Consider the following 18941-nt stretch of genomic DNA (forward strand, 5'->3'; position numbering starts at 1 on the left):
TCACAACAAATCTGACACTACATACACTCTTTAAAAGGATGGTTTTCAAGGGTTCTTTATTTGGGAAAATGGTTCTATATAGATCCGTGAACACTAATACAACCCAATGTATGATTAAAGGGTTCTTTACATCATAAAGGAATTATTTAGATTAATGGAAAATGTGCAAGAATGTACTATGGACAGGCCTTTTTGAAATGGGTTCAAGCTTCAAGAAATTGTTACAAGCTTGGCATCGTGACAATAGAGGAACCTTTTTGGGTGGTATATAGAACATTTTCAAAAATGTTCTACATAGAACCATCAATAGCACATTCTCCATCAATCTGAAGAACCATTTTATGATGCAAAGAAACATGCACAGGGTTCTGTAAAGAGGTTCTTGTATTGTTACAAGCTTGGCATTGTGACAATAGGAGAACCTTTTTGGGTGCTATATAGAACATTTTCAAAAATGTTCTATATAGAACCATCAATAGCACATTCTCCATCAATCTGAAGAACCATTTTACGATGCAAAGAAACATGACAGGGTTCTTTAAAAAGGTTCTTCTATTGTTACAAGCTTGGCATCGTGACAATAGAAGGAACTTTTTGGTGCTATATAGAACATTTTCAAAAATGTTCTTCATAGAACCATCAATAGCACATTCTCCATCAGTCTGAAAAACTTATGATGCAAAGGAACCTTAAAACATGCAAAGGGTTCTTTAACTGCTCATTCCAATTCCTCAGCTTGTATAGATATTAATATAATATTTTTTTAATTGAGTCATTTTAAACACTTACATTGTGATAATTGTGTGAAATAAAGTTAAACCAAAGAAAAATGGAATACTTTTAAAACCGTTGTCAATAAGCACTGTTCATTCCACAAACGCCAGTTAAGGTAGATTAAGGTAGGATCGTTCATGCTGTTGGCTCTGTATTACTGCCTGTAGCATGGTACAGTGTTTGAGGAGTTTGATCATGGTTATATGGCCATCTTTAGTGCTTCAAAGTAGTTTTTAAAGAAACAGTATCAACGCTGAAGTAGAAAAAGTGCCATCTCTACGGTTCACTGGACCCCAACATCAGAAAACACAAACTGTCTTTACTCTGTGTTTACTATTTCACAGATAAGGAAGGTCATTGTAAGGGTACCTTCATTACACATTGGGTGCATGCTGTTTGGAATTTACAGTAAACAAGCCTCATGATGAGCCTGACAACAAAACATATGCTGTGCTCACTTTTTCTTTCCTTAGAGGAGTTTCATAAACACATACACTCACCAAGCCATGTCCTGTCAGGTTTAAACCTGTTGTTCTCATCAGTCCACGGAGAGAAACGTTCACAGCGTATTGTCATAACATTACTGGTAAAGGAGGAGAACGTCCAGAAAGTCCAGATCACAAATTAGACATTACAATGAAGAAAACTCTCATACAAGTGATGGGTTTCTTGATCTCCACCACTGGTTGGTTCTTTGTGTGCTGCACACTGGCAATGAACTACTGGAGGTTTACCTATATAGGTGGACAAGGAGGCTACTGGGTCATCAAGGCAGCGTGGTACTGGACCACTCTCTGGAGGGACTGCTACACGGATACGACAGCTGTTGACAACTGCAGGGAATATGACGTCCTGTGGGTAATCAACCCCAGAAATACGGCTGAAAGAGGTAATATGAACCACTTATTATCACAATAAACTGTTGAACACTTTTTGAACATGAACATGATGCGCAGATGGATATGTTGAGTACTACTACCACACGGAACAGTTGTGTGCATGTAGTGCTGCCTAAGTGAACCCCTTAAAATCCCAGGCTTATTGCACACAAAGCCTTATTATTCATTCACTACAGGGTCATCAGTGCAAACGGGATGAGAAATTCATTGGTCACAGAAGTGTGGAATAGACCTTTGGGACTGCCAGTGGGCCATAGCCCTATAAGGGGTTAACAGGTTAACAGATAAATAAACACCACTCATTTTTTTAACACGTTATGGAGAAGTGCAAGTTGAAACCCAGCTGCAGAACATTGGAAGTTGCTATGATCGAATCCTCAAAAACAGCTTTTAAATGGCTTTCATAAGAAGATAAAGATAAATCAATGAGCAGCAAACTAACAAAAGAAAGAGCAAAGTGGAGCTCTGGTTCCTCTCAAGAGCCTTCACTTTCATAAGAACCACTGACTGCATATATGATATAAATGAAATATACACTCAGTGGTTGGAACATGCAGACTTTAGGTTCAAATTTAAGCAGTCAACTTATTATTAAATTAAGATCTTTAATAATAATAGTAGCAATAGCAAACAAGCAGCTGGTCATTTTATTAATTTATTAATGAAATCAAAAGTCAAGAGTACAAGCACACAATTGGGTGAAATTATGCTCCTCCGAGGAACACAGTGCACAATGGAACAAAATAGACAGTACAATTTTTTAAAGATTGATTTATTATTTCCTCATTTTCCTTCTTAAATTGTTTAAACATTGTGTTCAGTTTTCATAGCCTTTTTCATTGTCGGGACTGTTTTGCTGCTGCATTTTGTCCAACTTGTCCACAGACCTCAGAAAACTAGAAATCTTGTATTATCGGAAAATGTTTTCACATGTCATCATGTCGTTTTGGAGGTACTGTGCCTGTAATACTTCAATAATGTCTTTTTAATGTGCTGTTATATCTGCAGAGTTTACTTCCAACCTAGAGCCGACAAGCTGCTCTGCCCCTTACTTAACTCTATAGATCTGATGTAGCCAATCCGGGACTTGGGAAGAGGTAGATTAGCTAAAGCAGGTGTGGCAAATTATGGTAGGAACTTGGCTCTGCAGGAAGGTAGCTGAGGAACATGGTTGGAGACCGATACAAAAGACCTACCACTTTATTTTTCCCTAAATAATAAAAGAACACATTCAAACTCTAAACTCCCAGTTTATGAGAAATTCAAGCAAGCGTGAAAATGTATCAAGATCTGTAACAATCTGGTTGAAACAGCTGATAAAAAGTCCATTTAATGTTATACAGATGTATGTTGTTTGAACATAGACAAGCAATCTAAACACATAAAAATATAAGTTACCACTTAATATTAATTGTCTTTAATAACTGTGTCCTTCCACATTAACAGTCCATGCAACAACAATGTAACTACTGGTGATGTGTTCACTGTTACAGATGCCTTACAGTATAGCTCATGTAAACACACATGTGTATCAAGCTCAGCTTTTATTGTGTTTAAGTGTATCTTGATAGTTGTAGCAGCATGTTCTCTTATGTAATTACACATGTAAAATGATGAACTGTTTAATCAGCTAGACATTGTAACAGGCTTACACTGCATTTACACTGCATTTACACTGAGCTAGCTACAGTAGCATATGCATGTTTTGTGGCATGATGACCAAACCAAAGTTCTGGCTTGAACCCGTTCTGTGATGTGACAGTATTGACACAACAACACCAGACGTCCTTAAAAGTAACTTAACAACTACAGAGGACCTTTCCACTTACACTCTCAGAAATAAAGGTATGAAACTGTCGATGGGGCAGTCCCCCTCTTGTCTCTGGGGTGGTTCCCTCAAGGCTCCATCTCAGTACCTTTAGTCAGGGATCATAACTGAACCATAATCCACTGAAATGATCTGTTCTAAGCTGTACTGACTCCGCCCCGCCTCGCCTCCAGGCTTTTATTCTACTGTTCTGTTTTAAAACATTCAGAAACTTAAATAAGGTTCACAACTGGACCTTAAAACCTCTGTTGTACTATTGAGGGTACATTTGCATGGTTTGTACCTTGATCAGCAAAAATGTACCTGCAAAGTATCTTTATTTCTAACAGTGCACTTACATAGTTATTGTGTCATTTTTCACCTATGTAAAGGTAAACATGATAAGATAAATGGTCTTCTGCTGCGGCTGTGGGAAACATTCACATTACAGAATGTTTCATGGCCAGAACTTTGGTTGCCATGTCACAACACAGGCAAACTACTGCAGCTAGCTAAATGCAAGGGATGTTGGCCTCTCCTGTGCAGATGTAGTGTAAGTACTAAGTGTAAGTGCTCTCATAGTTTAGATCATTGGAAAAACAGCAGTTTGCGCAAATGCAATTACCTTCACTACTACACACTTTTATATGTCGTTACATAAGCAAAAATATGTCAAGTCAAAGTTTATGTGTATAGCACATAACAGGTGTTGTTGCAAAGCAGCATTACAGAAAAACACGGGTCCGAGCCCCCATGGGCGTCACCAGTAGTGATGTTTCACTGCACGCTTGGGTTGAATGCGGAGGTGAAATTTCCCCATTCGGGAACTAATAAAGGTCAATTAATAATAAATAGTTTGAGCCTGTTCAGCAGCAGTATCATCAGGTATCATCGAATATGCTGCTATAACTACCAAGATACGCTTTCATAATTACCTGAGTGAAATCTGAAGTTGATACTCGTTTATTTACATAAGCCGTTCTACTCTGTAACAGTGAACACCGTTCAGCAGTGAAGTTGTTGCGTGTATTTTTAATGTGTAACGTTTAACGTGTTACTACACAGTTATTATGGAGACAGTGTAAAATGGGGCCAAAAAATATCTCAAATGCAATATTTTATTGACAATTTTGATTACTTTGCATAAAACCTCCAAAAATAAAGTGTGTGAAGTTGATATGGAGGGATAGGGACGTCTCTCGTGGTTAAAACCTTCGTGTGCATGCTGCACTGGCCTGTTTAGCTTATCCTGTGAGGTCTAAATACTTGAATCTGGAGAGGTTTCTGTCCAGTCGCGGTCAAAATTCACAGGTGATGCTGTGGTGATACGAGAAGATGACTGAAAGCATGTTTTACTTGAACCTTTACCCCCATTAGGCAGTGCACTGTTCTACCCTATCTAGAGTTGATTAAAGTGATGACAACGGCAGCAGCAGGGTTCATTCTAAGGTGTGCCGGAGAATCCGGGAAATGAAACGAAAGCCATTAGTTTGTCAGTGAGTTGGTTCTGTAAAGCTTGTATAATCTAACAGTAGCTATAAAAGAACACAGGGTTAGGTCAACTGACCCACTGTACTGACCTGTACCTGTGAATTTCACACTGTTTGCATCTGATTGTTTTCTTCCTTTCTGAACAGGCTACATCCAGACTGTGCGAGGTTTGGTGCTGTTTGGAATGGCACTAGGCTTTTTTGCTGCCATATTTTGCTTTATTGGGATGGACTGCACATACATTGGTGGCAGTGAGAGAACCAATGATATAATATTATTGACAGGAGCGCTTTTTCATTTTATTGGAGGTATGAAATTCATACATTCATAAAACATTTTTTTTCTATGTGTTGTTTGCTTTAATCTCTCACGGTTTGCCCTTCTGTGTTGTCTCCTGAAGGTGTGGCTGATGTGGCTGGTTATTGCTTATTCACAATTAGATTAGGAAGAGCAGCGTTTGCACGCATGTCTTCAAGAGGCGTCCTGAGGTATTGAATCCTGTTTATAATTATTGATGTTTGGTTACTGTGGTAAATGTATTAATCATTCTTATTAGTAAATAGGCAACATTATAAACAACAACACTCGAATTTGACAATGATATGTTGTAGAAAACTAAAAAAAACACTAGGCACCATCCACACAGCTAGCGTTTATTAGATGGAACACAGAAATACACCGACTGCTGTGTCTGATCCACTCGCACCAGTGCAACACACACTAACACACCACCCCATCAGTGTTACTGAAGTGCTGAGAATGATCCCCCACCCAAATAGTACCTGCTCTGTAGTGGTCCTTTGGGGGTCCAGACCACTGAAGAACAGGGTAACAGAGTATCAGAGAAACAGATGGACTACAGTCTGTAACTGTAGAACTACAGAGTGCAGCTATACAGTAAGTGGAGCTGATAAAGTGGACAGAGAGTCTAGATGCAAGGAGGTGGACTTAATGAATGTCATTAGGAATATTATTATATGCTAATTAACAATACCTATTTTAACTCAGTTTTTTATTGATGGAAAACTCTTTAAATGTTCAATAATTCCAATAAACAACAACATCATTTAAATATGGCCTCAACAGATTCTGAAGGGAAGAGTAATGGTGTCATTAGGAAATACAGTACAGCCTGACATTCATCACACTGTGATTGAAAATATTAAAGGTTATTGTGTCAGTTGCGTAGGATTGGTTAAAATAAAGGACGCTGCAGTCGTGCTGTCCGTTTTATGCCTGTGTGGCATGGTGTGAACTGTTTGTACAGCAGGGACTTCTCAGCCTCCCTTTTCAGCCAGCATTGCTCACTAGCAGCTCAACACAGAGTCTTAACATTTGACACACAGAGAGCCAAGTGTTCTAGTTAATCTGACAGCAAAGATGCATGGAAAAATATTTTATTTGATTTATAGTCATTAAAATTAAGATTTCATATTTTAATTTTAAAATTTCCTTTCAGCCAGAAAAATTGCCACCACACTGCTAGAAATAAACGCACTATGCAGGTTCATGATTCATTCATCAACGTACAAACAATGTAAGTGCACCTTAAAAGGTACAACAGTGGTTCTAAGGTCCTTACATGAGTTTTTCCTAGTGGAAAAGTTGGTATTTGTACCTTTTCATAACCGAATGTTTTAAAACAGAGCAGTAGAATAAAAGCCTGGATGCGAGGCGAGGCAGGGTGTGTGGAGTCAGTACATCTTAGAACAGATCATCTTAGTGGATTATGGTTCAGTAATGTTCTCTGACTAAAGGTGCTGGGTTGTACCCCTGAGGCTACCACCCCAGTGGCAAGAGGGGTACTGCCCCAGTGACAGTGCCTTTTTTCTGAGGGTGTAGGGGGGTTGGTGTATGGTTTAAAGACCATGATGTTGAAATAATTTAATGCTATGTTGTCACAAAAATGTGTTAACACACAAAAGTAGAGTTAAACTGCAATGAATGTATATTTACGTTGTTGGCCATTTTATGTGTCAGTTTTCTTCTTGTTACATTCTTCTTGTTCTTTTATTCGCGATTGATCTCATTTCTTTTATAGGTATCAGATAGGGCCTCCAATATACCTTGGTTTTGTGGGCAGCTTCTGCATAATCCTGGGCTCTATTTTGTATGTGGTGACTGTCTACAGAATCCTCGTGCCAAAGAGGTGAAACACGCACAGGCAATACATTTACAAGCCACAGCCACATCATCACATTTCATTTGGTACTTCATTAGTAACTACACATCGCTGCTGTCTGAACAAAACCTTGTATCTCCACGTTTGTCACTTATTTGAAAGGACTTTCCATTGTGTGTAAATGTAATATAAATGGACCAAAAGAAACGGCCCAGAATTGCTTGGAAAAAAAATCTGGTTCCACTGACTTACATTAAAAGTAAAGTATGTTTTTTCCTGCTCCTGTAAAGTTACCGTTTTGGAGATACGAGGTTTTGTTCCGACATATTATAGACATGGCACTCTGATCAAGTCTTTAGACTTAGTTTGTTCACACAGACATAAACTGAGCTGCTTTCGTCTTTGGTTTTTTTATTATAGGAAAGTGGACGCATCTATGCCGAGAAAGCCCATGACCGCTAAAAGTTACGTTCCACTGGCCAAAAGTAAAACATTATACACTGAAGACCACACAGCATCGATTCACTCCGATCTCTCAAGGCCCTTAAGCAAGTTAAGTGGTCATGAGTCCAGAGTTTCTCATATTACAGAAATTTCCGACAGAGATGATTTTGTTTGAACGTTGAATTATTCATATCCTTTCATAACATTGAAAATAATAGTGTAGCACAGTCGTCCTGCAATCATGGACTTTGCATCACACTTTGTTTACATAGCAATGGTTTTAATTGATTCACTAATATCATCACTTTCAGAACAAAACCTAGCATCGCTGACATTTCAAAATTATAGAAGAATGAAAGATCCTTCTTAACTTTAATGTCTGGTAATGTAATGAGATTTTATTTTAATTTTAATTAATAGCTTCTTTTTTATCGGTTCATTTATGAAGTGTTCATGCAAAGTAAAGGGCAACTGACATTTTCGAAAAAGTTGTAAAATAAAGGGAAAAAAATCAGGACATCAGGTTTTGATATGACAGTGACTATATTGTCATGTATTATTTTGTAAAGTAGCGTAAATATAATAAACATATCACATCAGTGAAATATATCACAGATTGAAGAGTTCCTGAAAATAAATATTGCTTTTATTGTATTTTATATTTTTATAACTGTCCACGCAAAGTAAGCTGGACTTGAGAAATGATCCTGGGTGAAACAGAGTACAGAGCAAGCTAAGAGAAAGGTTCTGTTATGTGTTCTGCAATAACCGTTTTGTGTGTTCATGTTTTCAACCAATAAAGTCACTTCATTTGCACAGTGGAATGCACTTGCATAACACAGACATTGTGAGCCACTTAATCTGTCAAACTACCTTTTATGAAATTAATAGTTCCAGCAGGTGCAGGTGACATTACAGTTAGCAGGAGTCAGTGCAGAGTAGCTAAAACGGGAAAGTTCAGGTCCAATAGATGTAAAACCTTTCTACTCCACATTCTGGGAAAGGTCATATCTACAGAAGACAGTTGAGAGTTCAGTAGATTTTCTTTGTGGTGGCTGAAGGCACTGACATAGCAACGAAGTACATGGTGTGTCATCGTTCAGTCTCACTTTGAAGATTTAGTATCTGCCAAAATTCACTGCTGCATGCAAACATGTCTCTCCTGCCATGCATTCACAACAGGCAGTCAAAACTGTCCCTGTCTTCTCTGCATCTAAGGTTTCAAGTGGTGCTTATTCAATAATCGACTAAATTTCACCTGCACAGACATAGAACTTTACTGACAGTGTTAACTACGAAAGTAGGCCTAGCTAGCTTACAGTTTTCTAAACAAGCGAACCAATAAAATACAAATGTTTGAACAAAACTGTCCACATGCAAGGCGGCACGGTGGCGCAGTGGGTAGTGCTGTCGCCAGGTGACCAGGGTCCTTTCTGTGTGGAGTTTGCATGTTTTCCCCGTGTCTGCGTGGGTTTCCTCTGGGATCTCCGGTTTCAAAGTCCAAAGACATGCAGTCAGGCCAATTGGACACATTAAATTGCCCCTAGATGTGAGAGAGTATGTGTGTGTGTGTGTGTGAATGCATATGTCTGTGTGTCTGCCCTGCGATGGACTGGAGACCTGTCCAGGGTGTATCCTGCCTTTCACCCACAGACTGCTGGCATAGGCCCCAGCTCCCCGTATGACCCATAAGGATAGGCAGCTTAGAAGATGTTTGTGTGTCCACATGCAATCCTGGTCATTTTAATTTCACCAACAGATCCTGCCTTGAAGTACGGCCAAGTGTCAAGACATTTGTATGCCTTTGTGCTTTGCTAAGTGAATTTCAATGGCGAGAAAATGTGGTACTTATCCTAGCTACGTGTCAGGATTCTTTGGATAGACTGCTGTCCAGGCCAATTGCCCTTAATTAAACCCTTTAAATGGTCAAGGCCCACAGTTTTATTTAACACTTCTATAACTTAAGAATATCTCAGCCAGTTTGCAATGAAGTTACTGAAAACTAAGCCTTAGTATGTAACAAGCCGGGCATTTTAAGGGGTTAAGCAGATAATCGCTTGTTTAATTCCTGTTTTCACCGTTTCCCCTAATACACGCAGAAATGTTGTGAATGTTTTACCTCTCAGTCTGGCTGAGGGGGTGTATACGGGAAGGAAAGTGAGGTCAGTGCATACTGTCTTTACTGAAATCTGATTGGCTGAACCACATTTGAAGCCAGAAACACTCAATATTGATCTGTGTCATGTGATTGTGACAAAAGGGGTTTGTTGGCAGGCTGTATGTGTAGAGGAGCTTTATCAGGGCGAATCCAACACTAGTAGTCACAACAGGCCGAGGTCAGAGAACAGTCAGGCAGGTTCACTCAAGGCAAATCCATCCAACTAAGCGGAGGGTCAAATACAGGGAAACACTACACAAACAAAACAGCTCAGAACCAAGGTAAGTACACAAAGGCCAAACAAGGAATATGTGTATGTGTGTATGTGTGAGTGACTCAATGAGTTCAAAGAATGAGTCACAGTTGTGTGCAACGATGGGGAGACATTGTGACAGTGACATCAGTGGTTACAGGTTACATCCGATTACAGGTTAAGACTGAGGTGTTTATGCTCACTGTACTCAGTAATCTGATGAAAATCTTTGTTTACATGCTCGCTACAAGTAATCAGATCCAAAATGATGCACATGTGTGGAGAACCACTTAAACGTTGCCATGACAGCAAACATCATGTGAGGTCCAGTCAGAGTGAGATGAGCAGCAGTGAGCAGTGATTGTGTTGTAATTGCTTTAAATGATGTCAGACAGGAAAACATCACTTCACTTTCACTTGTCCTCATCAAAGAAGGCCGAGAGGAAGACGTCGTGTTCTGAGACATACAAGCTGGACGTCCATCCCACTGCCGTCTTTTAAAGATCAGAGCATAAACTCCGTCACCTCTGCAGACCAGTTTCTGCTCCGCCGTGTTGAATCGTATGAACTTTCACTGTGACGTGACACAGATGCAGAATGGACTTAAACATTCCTGTAGGGAATGTAATCAGATACAGGCGATTACACGGATATTATTCTTCTATTTAACGGATTATTTACAGGATTACCCATCTCGTTCAGTAGGATAGGAATTTTATTCCGAATGGCCTCAGTCGGACTAGACTATTCCGATTGAGGTGTTTAAGGTGTTTACATGGACATATTCTCTTCCGATTGAGCTATTAGTCTCGCTATTAGTCTAGATTATTAACAGATTATTAGACTGCATGTAAACATGGCTACTGTTATGCTATCCATCTGATTGGGAGAGTCAAAATAGCTTCTACAGCTCTACAGTTAAATGCAACAACAGCTGACATAACAACCAGAACTTCAACTGTATTCCTGCCTAAGTAAACAGATGTGACAGTTTTTTGCCTTAGTGTTTGGCAGGTAATTCAGCAATGTTTATATATACAATGCAAAAGCTGTCAAAACAAATTGGATGAACATGATCGCCACACAGAACCCTGCAGCAAGTTCACCCAGTTCACTAGCTAACATTGACAAACTAAGTTAACAGCACCAATTTTTATATTATTTATAAATAATGTCACATTTCTCTCACTCCCACTTTTTTCTCAACTACCCATCCAGCATTAATTCAGCGGTAGGCATCTGTAACCTACTTTTATTGGCCTTCAGGCTTTTCCTGTGTACAGGAATGGACTGTTTACACATAGGAGTGCATCTGTATGTCCTAGCAACAGCACTTTTGACTGATTGTTGCAAATAAATCTAGATCTCTACCCAGCCTAAGCGCTTACCTTACGAACCTTGTAATCAACTTTGATTAAACAGGAGGGATTTCTCCATACAAAAACAGACTAACTTACAACTTCAAGCTAAACTAAACCTATAACATTAATTATCTTCAATACAGTTTTACCCACTTCAACCCACTTTTATATTCAAACTACCATCGACTTGCAACATTCAGGAATCCAAAGAATCTTTCCAACAAGGCAGAGACCACAAAGCAAAATGTCAAACACACTATTGCATCAGAAACACTAAAGTACCACTTTCACTATGTGATCTAGACTGTCAAAATATTTACCTTGCTTGCACATTGTCACATTAACACATAGAATGTGACTCCATAGAAGGCCTGCCTTGATATTAATCTGATTGGTCAGAAAAATCAAACACTATTTGACCACTTTGAGTTGAACTTTTTTCATCACAAAAAACAGGACCCACTAAATGACCCCTTGTCTTTAGGCCTGATGCAGCATAACAGCATCTGAATAAGAACGGATTCAGGATGAAATTCAGATATTAAATAAACTACTTTTTAAGTGGGAAACATTAGTGTTTGGTGATTGTGTTAATTAAAGAAAAAAGCAGGTTAAAAGGGCATGTTTGAACCCTAAATATACAATAAGTATTGAATAATTATATATATATATATATATATATATATATATATATATATATATATGTATAATAGACAATACAGCACCACATTCTCAGATACTATAACACTGAGGTGTGCAGAATAAAAAACAGAGGTTCCAAAACTTCAGGGGATCTCGTTTGTATTTATAAAAATGCATGGCCTTCAAAAGGCTCACCCATTTGAGGCAATGGAAAACTTTCATTCTACACTCGGAAACACTGCTATTGATATTATTATCAATGTTTGTGTTTACAACATTTCCTGATGGAAACTAGGTCAGACTGCATAAAGAACCATGCAGAATACTGAAATGAGGCAATCGCAAGTAACTTCTTGGTTGTTTTTTCTTTAAAGTATAGTACTGTGCAAAAGCCAGAGACCTTCCTTAATTTATTTATTTTATGGTCAAAAATAGCCATTAGTACAAGACAGGAGGTGTTTCTGAGGAGACTAGATATAAAGTAAACCACTTGCTTAAGGAAGGGGCGATTCAAATATAAGCAAAAAAAAAAAACAGAATTTTTTTTGAGCAGGGTCCATTCAGACCCCATGTCCTCTACCTCCTCCGAAACATGATAAAAGCTCTCCCGGCAGTGGGAGTTAAAATCATTCTGAACAGGGGCCTCTGAAAGTCATTCCCAGCACACCCACGCTATTCACTTGGGCCTACTGGATCTGACCATCAGTCTTCCCTGTCGTCTGGATCCAACTCACCACCAGATGGTGATCGGTTGACAGTCAGAACTGTTGTTTGGTGCTTTAAGAGTTTTCCTCCCAGCAATTTTTATTTGCATTGAGGTGACCATCTCGTCCACTGGGACAAACAGCAAATGCATGGCAGCCAGCCGGGGACTCGTGAGTATCCCCACAACTGCCCAGCGTCTCTCATCCTGTGCAGCTCCTCTCCTATCAAGCAGTTTGGTTCCAGAGCTGACACTGTGGGGGGAAGTGAGCCCATCTATATCTAGTTGGTACCTCTCAATCTCCCACACAAGCTCTGGCTCCTTCCCCCGAGTGAGGTTACATTCCACGTACAAAGAGCCAGGTGTCCATGCTGCTAAGGGCCTCCATACCATCTCCCACTGCCTATACAGTACTGCACCCATCCCCCATGCTGTACCTTGTGGGCCCACATGCACCCCCTCATGTTGCCTTTTCTGGCTGAGCCTGGATGGGTTACGTGGGCTGCCCAGCACTCACCAACACTACCCCCAGACCTGGCTCTAGGGGTTAGGTCCTGTTAACCCTCTCCTGGGCAGGGTACACGATTTCCTGCATCCTTTAGTCACGGGGGATTTTTGGATCTAGTTAGTCTGGGTCTTCACTCCAGACTTGTTCGCCTTGGAATACCCTACCAGTAGCATACCGCTCCAGACGACTTAGCTCTGAAGATCCATAGACCACACAAGCCCTTCCGCCATGGCAAGGCCACGATCCAGGAACGGCCCATTATTAATTAATAAAGGAATAATTAATCAGTCATTATTTATTTAGAATGTCAGCCTTTCATGACACGTAGTTCTTCATTTCAACAAAAGTACAACTACAACACAATCATTTTAACCAAAAACATAATCTCTCAAAATGTGCTTAATTCTCAAACTTCTGGAAACACACCAGAAAGATGAGCTCAGCTACACGAGAGTGAAGTCATGCTGGTGGTTTACAGCCAATATGTCCACCATAAACATACTGATTACTGTACTCACCTTGAAACCAAAGCCAATGGAACAGCAGGAGAAGACATGGCTGTGTGATGACCGTACACAAGCACTTCAGCCAGAGAAAAGCGTTGACACATTTTCTATTTTGCTCGAAGACGGGACTTGCGTTCGCTTCATAACAGCCATGAACTACAGAACAGTTATCATGTATGTGGAAATCGGTTGCTTTGTGGCCTGCGTCTGCGGATGGATATTAGTTTGTTCCACCATGCCGCTAGAATACTGGACTTATTCTGAAGTGGGTACTACAGTCATTACCAGCGCTCACATGTTTTCCAACCTCTGGAAAGACTGCACGTCTGACTCGACTGGGATGACTGACTGCAAGGACTTTCCATCTTTGTTATCTTTGCAGAGTAAGACTGTGCACTTGACTCTCATTTGGTGGAATGTCTTTCACAAGGATTTGATAAACATAACTGTTTTAGGAACTGACTGTGTGTAACTAGAATTGAAATGTGTGTGAGGTCACAGAGTGAATAGACTAACTGGCTAATATTTCTCCTACACCACTGTTTTAATTTTATTTAAATACTGATTTTACATATTTATTTTCAGCAGAATATACATGATGAAATCTAATCTGTAGACTGTACCTCTTTCTCTCTTGCTTCTCGATTTTCAATGATTACAGAGAAAGCAAACTGTTGTTGTCGGAACAAAACCAGGTTGTCCAGGTTATAAAGGGCACCCTTAACCACACTTACAAATCCATCATGCCTGTCCGTCGGCATCATCTGCTCCCACGTTACACTTATTCATGTTAAACTACTGTTCCAAACATATCAATATTGGTTATCAATTTACATATGCACTTGTCTGCTGTTAAACAGTGTACATCCACTTCTGCCGAGCTCTGATATTCACCTCCATACTCCTGGGGTTCTTCGGAGCCATTTTGGCCCTGGTGGGGATGAAGTGTACTAAACTTGGTGGTTCTGACATCACAAATGCAAGGGTTACCTTTGCTGCAGGGATTAATTACTTGGCATCAGGTAAATATTTCTCTCTCTCTCTCTCTCTCTCTCTCTCTCTCTCTTCTCTCTCTCTCTCTCTCTCTCTTTTTTTTTTTTATATTTCAAACCCAGAGTGAAGTTCTGATGTTTGTGAGCGGTGCTGGTAAATGGATGGTTCTCTTTCCTCTTCAGGTCTTTGTGCTATGTTTGCTTATAGCTGGTTTGGAAATAGAATTATTTCAGAATTCCTGAATCCCACCTTTCCGACACAAAAGTAAGCTGCTTTGTCTCCTCCTAAGACCTTTGGTAGCTACATTTTCATGTCATTTGACACATGTGGTGTACAGTTCTGTAAAAAAAGAATATGCCCCTCATCCGATTTCTTCTATTTTTGCTCATTTTTCACGTATCAATGTTTCAGATCATCCAGCTATTTTTTAATATACGATAAAGACAAGTAAACGCAAAATGAGGCTTGCATTACATTTATTGAAGGTAAAGATTAGTTGAAAACCTATATCACCCTTGTGAAAAGTAATTGCCACCCCTAAACCTAATAACTGGTTGTGCTACCTTTGGCAGCGAAAACTGCAATCAAATGTCTGCAATAACTTGTGATGAGTCTTTCACACTGCCTAGGAATGTTGACCCACTCTTCTTTGCAGAATTGTTTTAATTCAGCTACATCGGAGGGTTTTCAAGCATGAATTGCTTGTTTGAGGTCTTGCCCCAGCATCTCCATGGGATTCAAGTCAGGCTTTGGTCACTCCAAACCCTTAATTTAGCGTCTTTTGAATCAGAGGTGGACTTGCTTGTGTGCTTCACATCATTGTCCTGCTGCACAACTTGAGCTTTAGGTCAAGAACTGACAGGCAAAAATTCTTCTGGATTTTCTGCTGGAAAGCAGAATTCATTGTTCCATCAAATATGACAAGTTGTCCAGGTCCTGCAGAAGTAAAGCAGCCCCAGACCATCATACTACCACCACCACGTTTCACTGTTGGTATGATGTTCTTCTGGTGGAATGCGGAGTGGTTTACGCCAAATGGAATGGGACTCATATCTTCCAAAAGGCTCCATCTTTGACTCTTCAGTCCACAGAATATTATCCCAAAAGTCTTGGGAGTCATGGTGTTTTTTGGCGATTGCGGTCAAGCCTTTGTGTTCTTTTAGTTAGGAGTGGTTTGCTCCTTGCAATTCTTCCACTGTTGCCATTTTCACCCCGTGTTTTTCTTATTGTGGAATTGTGTAGATTGACATTAGCTGAGGCAAGTCACGCCTGCAGTTTTTTTGATTTATGACCCCTGGATGAGTCATCGATGCCCTCTTGGTGAAATTTTGGTACATCCCTCAACTGGGAAGGTTCACCACAGTTCCAAGTTTTCTCCCTTTGTGGATAATGGCTTTCACTGTGGTTCGCTTGAGTCCCAGAGCCTTAGCAAAGGCTTTGTAACCCTTTGCAGACTGGTAGATTTCAATGACTTTGCTTTGCATCTGTATTTGAATCTTTTTTTTTTCTCAGTTTTTTTTAGACATTCTAGCTGCTTCACATTGCCAGACAGATTCTATTTAAGTGATGTTTAGTTTCAGCAGGTCTGGCAGGAATCATGTCTGGGTGTGGCTGGTGAAACTGAACCCAATAGTCAATTGAATTTGGTTGATTTAGTAGCTAAGGGGGCATTTACTTTTGTGACATAGGGCCAGATAGGACTGAACAGCAGTTTTGCTTCAATAAATTAAATAATTTAAAAGCAGTTTTTTGTTTACTTGTGTTATCTTTGTCTAATATTAAAAAGAGTTTGATGACAATGAAGTGTGATAAATATGCAAAAAATAGAAGAAACTGGTAAGGGAGCAAATACTTTGTCACAGCACTGTATACAGTCATCCTTTGATTCTGTTACATGCTGATAGGCAATGATATCAATTTAAATCTTATTCAAAAGTGCAGATAAATCGTTTAATCTGAGATCCAGCAGTTTATCCTCTGATGCTTTAATTCAAATTTGATTAGAAAAATTTAGAGAATTGCACTCAATATTTAGGATTAAGTAGAAAATCTGAATTTTAGAAATTTCATCATCAATTCTGTAAATTGCCACTTATGGATTAGGGATTTTGGTTTGAAGTCAGTTGATGTCAGTTATTATTTTGTATTTTTTCTTATTCAACTCGATTCAAGAAGATTAATCTTGATTCAACAGGAGATTCAGCACCATGTGAAGATGTTTCAGAGCTGTGGGTTATGTATCTCTTTGCTGGCTTGGCAGGTTTGAGCTTGGAGCAGCGCTGTTTATTGGATGGGGTGGCTCCTCTCTTCTCCTAATTGGGGGTCTCGTGTACAGCGTCGTTGCAGGACAGGAGGGCTGCCAGTCAAGGTAAAACTTCTGATATGCTGTACATAAGACGTGAGAGGCTTAGTTGCATTTCCACTGGATTATATTCTAATGTCTAAATAAGACATATTGACAATTTTTCAGTTAGGGTGTGTTTCAATAAGGGAATCTGTTTGGAAGCAGCACGTACATAATCCCAATTACTTCTTACTAAACATACAACATCAAAATATTGTTAGTATTGGAACAAAACTCTGTACCTCCAATTTTGTTGTTATTTTTTTGTGCATACTGTTTAAAAGCCAGTTGCCCTTTATATTGCATAGATTTCATGATGAATGGGCCAACATAAATGGTTCCAATGATTTTGATCTCCAATATTTTGAAAAAAGTCATTACACTGATTTACATTGAAAGAGCAATTTTGCCATTTTCTGTAAAATTACCATTTTGGAGTGGTTGGAAAGGTTTTGCATGTTTGTAAATTTAGCAGCAGTGTAGCTGTTAGTCTTATGTTATTGTTGAGGAAATATGACAGAGGCACCATGGGAACATAAAGCTATTTCCCACTAAACTTTCAGTGAAAAGACCTTAGGACAACTTGGCTGTTGCCAAAAACATAAAGGGAATATGTAGTTGGTCTAGTGTAGTGGTTAACACCTCTGCCTTCTACACTGTAGACTGGTGTTCAATCCCCACCTGGGTCAGCACCCTATACTATACCAATAAGAGTCCTTGGGCAAGACTCCTAACACCACCTTCGCCTACCTGAGTAAAATGATCAAATTGTAAGTCGCTCTGAATAAGAGCATCTGGCAAAAAGAAATGTACTCTGAGAAAATAAAGTTACAAAACTGTCACTGGGGTGGTCCCCTCAAGGGTATGTCTCAGTTCCTTTAGTCAGGGAACATAACTGAACCATGTTTTCTAAGCTGTACTGACCCCACACTCCCCTTCTCATCTCCAGGCTTTTATTTTACTGTTCTGTTTTAAACATTTGGTTATGAAAAGGTACAAATACCAAATTTTCACCTTGAAAAACTGATTTAAGGTCCACAATCAGACCATAAAGCCACTGTAGAACCTTTGAGGGAACATTTACATTGTTTGTACTTTGATGAATGAAAAATGTACCTGAATAGAACCTTCATTTCTAAGTGTACTTAAGGTAAAATATTAGTTTCAGTACAGTTCCATTGTAACATTGCATGCTATTATTTTTATGTAGTATTATGCAATCCACAAAAAATTACAAAAAAAGAGAAAAAAATCTCTTTGTCACTTCAGCCCGATTGATCAAGAGAGTCTTGTGTACTCTGCATATGAAGCGCCCTCTTCTGACGTGGTGGGACCAAGCAAAGAGCAATACGAACAGCCTCCTTCACCTTTTCCTGACGAAGAAATCAAGAAGATGGAGAGCTCTAGCAAACCCTTGAGTAAAGCCTACAACAAGGGTGAATATGTATAGAATATTCCCCCCATCGCTGTTTTTCATTCTTATTTTCTGACTTGAACTGTGGACACTCATATCTGTATCTTCAAAGAAAAAATGCATTTTCATGTGCAGGTTATAACGGTCAGCTGGAAACTCTCTAGCTAATGACAAAGCCACTGTTACACTGCATTTACTAAAGTCAGTTAGCTAGGTAGATGGTTTGGATAGGAACAGTTACAATAAAGTTGAAGACCGGACTAATATCTCAAAAGCCCCCTTAGTGTGAGTGCTTTTCATCAGTCTCTTGTAATAAAAATATTCCTGAAACTCTGCACTACTGCATCAGCGTGATTTTGGAGAGAAACACTGTTTGGCTATTTTGGAACTTCTGTAATCTTTATATATTGTATTTGTGATCATATCTTGCTTCTCAGTCCCAGATAACAATTTAAGGGTGACCTAACTGAGGAAGTGATATTTAGATTCATGAAAATCCGTGAATTTCTGAACTAGTATCAA

General features: G+C 39.3%; 2 protein-coding genes across 2 annotated transcripts; both read left to right on the forward strand.

Moving 5' to 3' along the window:
- The first annotated feature begins 1266 nt into the window (after nucleotides 1-1266).
- Nucleotides 1267-8380, forward strand: LOC108430481 (claudin-10). The gene is made up of 5 exons (XM_017702987.1): nucleotides 1267-1663; nucleotides 5118-5279; nucleotides 5372-5459; nucleotides 7013-7120; nucleotides 7514-8380. Exons 1-5 carry the CDS (start codon nucleotides 1411-1413, stop codon nucleotides 7710-7712), a joined length of 810 nt encoding a protein of 269 aa, XP_017558476.1. The 5' UTR covers nucleotides 1267-1410; the 3' UTR covers nucleotides 7713-8380.
- A 5295-nt stretch (nucleotides 8381-13675) lies between these two features.
- LOC108430482 (claudin-10) lies at nucleotides 13676-18756 on the forward strand. The gene is made up of 5 exons (XM_017702988.2): nucleotides 13676-14051; nucleotides 14529-14690; nucleotides 14844-14925; nucleotides 16922-17029; nucleotides 18275-18756. Exons 1-5 carry the CDS (start codon nucleotides 13697-13699, stop codon nucleotides 18453-18455), a joined length of 888 nt encoding a protein of 295 aa, XP_017558477.1. The 5' UTR covers nucleotides 13676-13696; the 3' UTR covers nucleotides 18456-18756.
- Nucleotides 18757-18941: the final 185 nt, after the last annotated feature.

This window comes from Pygocentrus nattereri, chromosome 6, assembly GCF_015220715.1.
Source record: "Pygocentrus nattereri isolate fPygNat1 chromosome 6, fPygNat1.pri, whole genome shotgun sequence".
In the NCBI taxonomy this organism is placed as follows: Eukaryota; Metazoa; Chordata; class Actinopteri; order Characiformes; family Serrasalmidae; genus Pygocentrus; species Pygocentrus nattereri.